The following is a 9,056-nucleotide window of genomic DNA, read 5'->3' on the forward strand; positions in this document are numbered from 1 at the left end:
GGCAGCACAGCTATGCAATGAATCTTAGTCGGCAGAGTGGACACGCAGCAAACTCGATCAGGAGCAAGAAAACGTTGCGTGGGCCCCTGGCAGCATGTAGACATGTTGGTCGGTGGCACGGACGATGGCGTTGATCGTCGGCAGCACGTGGATACAGCTTCGACTGCTTTACCCGCAGCAACACATGGACACGGCACGGATGACAGTTTTACCTGTGGCAACACATGGACACACACGGATGATGGTTTTAGCCATGGCAACATGTGGTCGACTCACCAGGCTGTGTAAATGACTGCCTCACAATTGTGGTGGCCTTATAGTGGCATAATCAAGGGACAACGCGTATCTTGTCCAGTACAAACACACTGCTACTGCTAATGCACCAATTTAGCTCAGAGCCCCCACATTAACTGTTCAAAAGCCTAAACATCAGGCGGAGACACCCGATCCCGAAATACTATGGAATAGAGAAGAAAGTCCTATCACAGACGAGCCCCCAATTGCAACTGTACTTGGGCTCATTCACTACCTATTATCCACGTGGCTCATCTGCAAATGGGGTTGGTAGTGAACAGTTGCATTTGCACCCCTAATACTGAATCATATATTGGCTAACCTTTGAACCAATTCATAGACATGGTTTATTGTCTCACACCTACACAATTTCATGTTGTTCCTTCACAGTTTATTCACAGACACTGGCACCCATGCTTACGCTCGCAGCAGCACTTTGCCGCTCCACACTTGCCACCACAATGGACAATGGACAAAGACCTCCTTTTCCCGCTCATATCCCCAGTCCTGAGTTGGGTCAGATGACACTACATTAATCAAAATAATTCTTAAACATGGCCACAATTCGTTTACAATTTTTATAAGATTTAAATACTTAAACCTAAATACATCATATAATTTTACTCACATTTATCACCACATCATTTTATAATTAATTGCAATTAAAAAAAAACACTATGCAACGGAACTACGGTGCTCATCAAATCACAAAACAAGTATTTTCATGTCCATTTTGCATTACACTATTTTCACTCTTCATTTAATACATAATTTTATTCTTAAGTACAGAACTAATTTATGATATGCTATCAAATTTACATAATTAGAAATAACTTCATGTTTTGGCACAGTTCCATCCTGTCCCTTCATTTAATGACGTCTTTGCACAAAATATGAGACATACAAATACTTGTCTGGCACTACATAGATCGAAACTGAATGGTGTCTTCATAATAAAATATTGACTTACTTTGCAGTTGTTCTAAACATCTTTATAACTTAATTCTGCTATGAAACATTTTGATTGAAGTACACCAGCCCAACATATTATTTCTGCTGCTGTAATTCTAATTTGAATTATGAACTACTTGGAAGAGCTCCATATTATCCCCCATCACGTTACAGTTTTACCATTCAGATGAAGAAACTCACTATTTTTATGAACTTCTCTAGTTTTTGTTATTGGTGGAAAAAAGTGCAAGCATTTACTTTAGTTGCATTTCTGCAATGTTTCTTTGTTGTTATAGATGTTCAAAATAAGTTTATTTTTCTTATGTCAGAACTAACATTATATTTTCAAGATGTTTAACTAGTTATCAGAGGTAAAGGCAGTCTTGTATTTGTCAAATTACTGAACGTTTTTTTAAATATATGTGAAACTAGTGATTACTGAAAATATTAGCATAATTAGCAACTTAAACTGCAATATTGGTATAGTTAATATCAGTAAATAAACTCGTCTGTAGCTAAGAATGAACATTATGTTTCTCTTTTTTTTCCAGGACCTCAGTGCTTGCTCTTTCTTATGACACTGATGAAAAAACTATACTGCATACAACAAAATTTATTGTATTTATTGATCTACCAAGTGACTAGGAGACTGTGAGATAGTAGTGTCTTACAGATGTGTGATGAGACTGGAGCTGTTGTACACACAACCACTGTTACCAGCATTGTCAACCAGGAGCACCAGAGTATGAATAAGTAAAAATGATATGAAATTCCATTTACATTGTGACTGGAAGCATCAGATAAACCAGAAATATTATGCAGAAGTTGAATCTGCACATTACACTTTCCAGTCACAAAGTCTTCATGAATTAATACAAAAAGAGACTACAAATGAAAATGCAGTGGAAAGTGTGAAGTGGAATGAAACAATGTGAATAAAATATGGACTAGGCCATAAACATGAATACAATCATATCTTTGTCATTGGCTGGAAAGAATCCTCTGACATTGCTTATGATAGATTACTGTGTTCTGGTTCCCTACACCACCTCAACATTGATGTTAAAAATATAGACTGTAAGTCATAAGTAAGTTGATTTAGTGTTATAGTTTTTGAGTACTGCTGGACATATTTCGCAAATGGATGAACATTGAGGAATATGAGTTAATTCATGAGACTCAGTGTCTATTTGCAAATGGGCTCAGCATTGCCTTAGTGATTTGCACTATTATTTTGTGCATCCTGGTGCATATTGTCATTGTTCATATTTAATTAAGTATGTAATTTCAGTTTCATTGTATATTTTAATGTGCACAATTCATTTGCTGTATAAATGTTTTTAAAGTAATGTATTGTTCCCAAGACTTGTGATATTTATTGTATTAAGTGTAACAAAGTGTACAAATAGAGTGAGGCTTTTTGTAGTTAGGCAGAATGCAGTTTTACTTGTGGTTTTTTTAAGCTGCAGAAATAAAGAGACAACAGATGCAATCTTTCTCTCTGAGACACTATCATTATGCGTTTTACTATCTTAAATCTAAATTTACAATAAAAATTGTTTATAGGTAACCATAATGCTTCTATACTTTTCATTATGTGATATTCATGTACAGGCTGACAGGCAGTATATTTTAGATAATGGTATTCAGGTAAATCTTCTGTTTTCCTTTAGAAACTTTAGATTGTCTTCAGCAGAGACAGTGTTCACACTTCTTTAATTGTTTCATGAAGAATAAAGAAACTACACTGTTCACTGTGTACAAGTACAGTAAGGCTTTTTCATAGTTATGCAGAATACTACTTTACTTGCTGATTTTTTAAGCTACAGAAATAAACAGACCACAGCTGCAGTCTTCTTCTCCGAGGTAGTATCATTATGTTTTTAAGTATCATAAATCATTAAATTTCCAATAAAAATATTTTGTGGTTAACCATAATACTACTGTAGTTTTTCACTGTGTGAGAGTGAGTTTCACACTGAAATTCATCTCTACATAATTTTTTTCATTCCTAAAAGAAAATTCAGATGCTCAACAATAGTATTAAGCATCATACTTCTAGATTTGATGTACTCAACAAGGGTATTAAGGAGTTAAATACTTAGGCCTATAATGTAACCACTCTGAGGTTAACCAACAAATTAAGTAGTAGTAGTAGTAGTAGTAGTAGCTTTATTCATCTGTAGATCTCTTTTTACAAGGATATAGCACATGTCAATGTATTTACAAGTTTAGATCAATTTAAAATAAGCTAATTTGTATACACATATATTTACAGACCTCTAGTTAGAAGTAATCATTAGATTTACTCCTGGTATACAATACTTTTTTTACAAATAACTTATTAAAATAATGTAATGCCACACCATTCACTCATATCTTACCATCAGTCACTGCACACACTACACACAATTGTTTCATAACACTTCACTCACTACAAACGCGCGCGCACACACACACACACACACACACACACACACACACACACACACACACAAATTGGTGAGCTCTGGGCCATTTTCTGTACCGCAACTTCCCATTTGCTATCCTGAAAAACTGAGTCCTGATCCCTCCATAATGAGTGAGATGTTGTGCACAGAAAGAGGAAGAGGTGTTAGTATTGTGATATGCATAGCTTGGGGGTAAGTATGAAAGGGGAAAAAAAAAAAAGGAAAACGTGTTATGTGGAATGTTGGATATTTTATAATCATTTTTATAATTATTTCTGTTTCCTGTCTCAGATGTTATGTCTGGTTAAAAATGGAAAGTGACGCGGACCTCGATCAAGCGTGACTTCCTTTTAACTGTACGGTATATGTTACATTGCATTTAGGAACTTTCGGGTAATTGAACATGTATCAATAATTACAGATTTCTGTAGTTGTACATATAAGTTTTGGTGTAGCTGTATTGTGTTGATTTGCTGGTGGATATTGTGTGGTATGACTCCTGTAGTTGACAGTATAATTGGTATAATGTCAACTTTATCCTGATGCCACATGTCCTTGACTTCCTCACCCAGTTGGATGTATTTTTCAATTTTTTCTCCTGTTTTCTTCTGTATATTTGTTGTATTGGGTATTGATATTTCGATTAGTTGTGTTAATTTCTTCTTTTTATTGGTGAGTATGATGTCAGGTTTGTTATGTGGTGTTGTTTTATCTGTTATAATGGTTCTGTTCCAGTATAATTTGTATTCAACATTCTCCGGTACATTTTGTGGTGCATACTTGTATGTGGGAACGTGTTGTTTTATTAGTTTATGTTGTATGGCAAGTTGTTGATGTATTATTTTTGATATATTGTCATATCTTCTGGGGTATTCTGTATTTGCTAGTATTGTACATCTGCTTGTGATGTGATCTACTGTTTCTATTTGTTGTTTGCAAAGTCTGCATTTATCTGTTGTGGTATTGGGATCCTTAATAATCTGCTTGCTGTAATATCTGGTGTTTATTGTTTGATCCTGTACTGCAATCATGAATCCTTCTGTCTCACTGTATATATTGCCTTTTCTTAGCCATGTGTTGGATGTGTCTTGATCGATGTGTGGCTATGTTAGATGATACGGGTCCTTGCCATGTAGTGTTTTCTTCTTCCAATTTGCTTTCTTCGTATCTGTTGATGTTATGTGATCTAAAGGGTTGTAGAAATGGTTATGAAATTGCAATGGTGTAGCTGATGTATTTATATGAGTGATTGCTTTGTGTATTTTGCTAGTTTCTGCTCATTCTATAAAGAATTTTCTTAAATTGTCTACCTGTCCATAATGTAAGTTCTTTATGTCGATAAATCTCTTTCCTCCTTCCTTTCTGCTTGATGTGAATCTTTCTATTGCTGAATGTATGTGATGTATTCTATATTTGTGGCATTGTGATCGTGTAAGTGTATTGAGTGCTTCTAGGTCTGTGTTACTCCATTTCACTACTCCAAATGAGTAGGTCAATATTGGTATAGCATAAGTATTTATAGCTTTTGTCTTGTTTCTTGCTGTCAATTCTGTTTTCAGTGTTTTTGTTAGTCTTTGTCTATATTTTTCTTTTAGTTCTTCTTTAATATTTATATTACCTATTCCTATTTTTTGTCTGTATCCTAGATATTTATACGCATCTGTTTTTTCCATCGCTTCTATGCGGTCGCTATGGTTATCCAATATGTAATCTTCTTGTTTAGTGTGTTTTCCCTTGACTAAGCTATTTTTCTTACATTTGTCTGTTCCAAAAGCCATATTTATATCATTGCTGAATACTTCTGTTATCTTTAGTAATTGAAACCTCCTGGCAGATTAAAACTGTGTGCCCGACCGAGACTCGAACTCGGGACCTTTGCCTTTCGCGGGCAAGTGCTCTACCAACTGAGCTACCGAAGCACGACTCACGACCGGTACTCACAGCTTTACTTCTGCCAGTACCTCGTCTCCTTCCTTCCAAACTTTACAGAAGCTCTCCTGCGAACCATGCAGAACTAGCACTCCTGAAAGAAAGGATATTGCGGAGACATGGCTTAGCCACAGCCTGGGGGATGTTTCCAGAATGAGATTTTCACTCTGCAGCGGAGTGTGCGCTGATATGAAACCTCCTGGCAGATTAAAACTGTGTGCCCGACCGAGACTCGAACTCGGGACCTTTGCCTTTCACGGGCAAGTGCTCTACCAACTGAGCTACCGAAGCCCGACTCACGACCGGTACTCACTGCTTTACTTCTGCCAGTACCTCGTCTCCTACCTTCCAAACTTTACAGAAGCTCTCCTGCGAACCATGCAGAACTAGCACTCCTGAAAGAAAGGATATTGCGGAGACATGGCTTAGCCACAGCCTGGGGGATGTTTCCAGAATGAGATTTTCACTCTGCAGCGGAGTGTGCGCTGATATGAAACCTCCTGGCAGATTAAAACTGTGTGCCCGACCGAGACTCGAACTTGGGACCTTTGCCTTTCGCGGGCAAGTGCTCTACCAACTGAGCTACCGAAGCACGACTCACGACCGGTACTCACAGCTTTACTTCTGCCAGTACCTCGTCTCCTACCTTCCAAACTTTACAGAAGCTCTCCTGCGAACCATGCAGAACTAGCACTCCTGAAAGAAAGGATATTGCAGAGACATGGCTTAGCCACAGCCTGGGGGATGTTTCCAGAATGAGATTTTCACTCTGCAGCGGAGTGTGCGCTGATATGAAACCTCCTGGCAGATTAAAACTGTGTGCCCGACCGAGACTCGAACTCGGGACCTTTGCCTTTCGCGGGCAAGTGCTCTACCAACTGAGCTACCGAAGCACGACTCATGACCGGTACTCACAGCTTTACTTCTGCCAGTACCTCGTCTCCTACCTTCCAAACTTTACAGAAGCTCTCCTGCGAACCATGCAGAACTAGCACTCCTGAAAGAAAGGATACTGCGGAGACATGGCTTAGCCACAGCCTGGGGGATGTTTCCAGAATGAGATTTTCACTCTGCAGCGGAGTGTGCGCTGATATGAAACCTCCTGGCAGATTAAAACTGTGTGCCCGACCGAGACTCGAACTCGGGACCTTTGCCTTTCGCGGGCAAGTGCTCTACCAACTGAGCTACCGAAGCACGACTCACGACCGGTACTCACAGCTTTACTTCTGCCAGTACCTCGTCTCCTACCTTCCAAACTTTACAGAAGCTCTCCTGCGAACCATGCAGAACTAGCACTCCTGAAAGAAAGGATATTGCGGAGACATGGCTTAGCCACAGCCTGGGGGATGTTTCCAGAATGAGATTTTCACTCTGCAGCGGAGTGTGCGCTGATATGAAACCTCCTGGCAGATTAAAACTGTGTGCCCGACCGAGACTCGAACTCGGGACCTTTGCCTTTCGCGGGCAAGTGCTCTACCAACTGAGCTACCGAAGCACGACTCACGACCGGTACTCACAGCTTTACTTCTGCCAGTACCTCATCTCCTACCTTCCAAACTTTACAGAAGCTCTCCTGCGAACCATGCAGAACTAGCACTCCTGAAAGAAAGGATATTGCGGAGACATGGCTTAGCCACAGCCTGGGGGATGTTTCCAGAATGAGATTTTCACTCTGCAGCGGAGTGTGCGCTGATATGAAACCTCCTGGCAGATTAAAACTGTGTGCCCGACCGAGACTCGAACTCGGGACCTTTGCCTTTCGCGGGCAAGTGCTCTACCAACTGAGCTACCGAAGCACGACTCACGACCGGTACTCACAGCTTTACTTCTGCCAGTACTTCGTCTCCTACCTTCCAAACTTTACAGAAGCTCTCCTGCGAACCATGCAGAACTAGCACTCCTGAAAGAAAGGATATTGCGGAGACATGGCTTAGCCACAGCCTGGGGGATGTTTCCAGAATGAGATTTTCACTCTGCAGCGGAGTGTGCGCTGATATGAAACCTCCTGGCAGATTAAAACTGTGTGCCCGACCGAGACTCGAACTCGGGCCCTTTGCCTTTCGCGGGCAAGTGCTCTACCAACTGAGCTACCGAAGCACGACTCACGACCGGTACTCACAGCTTTACTTCTGCCAGTACCTCGTCTCCTACCTTCCAAACTTTACAGAAGCTCTCCTGCGAACCATGCAGAACTAGCACTCCTGAAAGAAAGGATATTGCAGAGACATGGCTTAGCCACAGCCTGGGGGATGTTTCCAGAATGAGATTTTCACTCTGCAGCGGAGTGTGCGCTGATATGAAACCTCCTGGCAGATTAAAACTGTGTGCCCGACCGAGACTCGAACTCGGGACCTTTGCCTTTCGCGGGCAAGTGCTCTACCAACTGAGCTACCGAAGCACGACTCACGACCAGTACTCACAGCTTTACTTCTGCCAGTACCTCGTCTCCTACCTTCCAAACTTTACAGAAGCTCTCCTGCGAACCATGCAGAACTAGCACTCCTGAAAGAAAGGATATTGCGGAGACATGGCTTAGCCACAGCCGGGGGGATGTTTCCAGAATGAGATTTTCACTCTGCAGCGGAGTGTGCGCTGATATGAAACCTACTGGCAGATTAAAACTGTGTGCCCGACCGTGACTCGAACTTGGGACCTTTGCCTTTCGCGGGCAAGTGCTCTACCAACTGAGCTACCGAAGCACGACTCACGACCGGTACTCACAGCTTTACTTCTGCCAGTACCTCGTCTCCTACCTTCCAAACTTTACAGAAGCTCTCCTGCGAACCATGCAGAACTAGCACTCCTGAAAGAAAGGATATTGCGGAGACATGGCTTAGCCACAGCCTGGGGGATGTTTCCAGAATGAGATTTTCACTCTGCAGCGGAGTGTGCGCTGATATGAAACCTCCTGGCAGATTAAAACTGTGTGCCCGACCGAGACTCGAACTCGGGACCTTTGCCTTACGCGGGCAAGTGCTCTACCAACTGAGCTACCGAAGCACGACTCACGACCGGTACTCACAGCTTTACTTCTGCCAGTACCTCGTCTCCTACCTTCCAAACTTTACAGAAGCTCTCCTGCGAACCATGCAGAACTAGCACTCCTGAAAGAAGGTATATTGCGGAGACATGGCTTAGCCACAGCCTGGGGGATGTTTCCAGAATGAGATTTTCACTCTGCGGCTGAGTGTGCGCTGATATGAAACCTCCTGGCAGATTAAAACTGTGTGCCCGACCGAGACTCGAACTCGGGACCTTTGCCTTTCGCGGGCAAGTGCTCTACCAACTGAGCTACCGAAGCACGACTCACGACCGGTACTCACAGCTTTACTTCTGCCAGTACCTCGTCTCCTACCTTCCAAACTTTACAGAAGCTCTCCTGCGAACCATGCAGAACTAGCACTCCTGAAAGAAAGGATATTGCGGAGACAT

General features: G+C 41.5%; 1 protein-coding gene and 1 non-coding gene across 2 annotated transcripts in view; one reads left to right on the forward strand and one right to left on the reverse strand.

Annotated features, from left to right (window-relative positions):
- LOC124555753 (hemicentin-1-like) overlaps window positions 1–2,678 on the forward strand; it is an 817,128-nt gene extending 814,450 nt beyond the window's left edge. The window contains exon 56 of the mRNA XM_047129776.1: window positions 1,797–2,678. Coding sequence (XP_046985732.1) covers window positions 1,797–1,890 — 94 coding nt within the window. The 3' untranslated portion in view covers window positions 1,891–2,678. The remainder of the gene's footprint in view (window positions 1–1,796) is intronic.
- A 5,872-nt stretch (window positions 2,679–8,550) lies between these two features.
- On the reverse strand, window positions 8,551–8,625 carry Trnat-cgu. The gene has a single exon. It is a non-coding gene; the product is annotated as a tRNA-Thr (tRNA).
- Window positions 8,626–9,056: the final 431 nt, after the last annotated feature.

The sequence above is a fragment of the Schistocerca americana genome, chromosome X (assembly GCF_021461395.2).
Source record: "Schistocerca americana isolate TAMUIC-IGC-003095 chromosome X, iqSchAmer2.1, whole genome shotgun sequence".
Taxonomy (NCBI): Eukaryota; Metazoa; Arthropoda; class Insecta; order Orthoptera; family Acrididae; genus Schistocerca; species Schistocerca americana.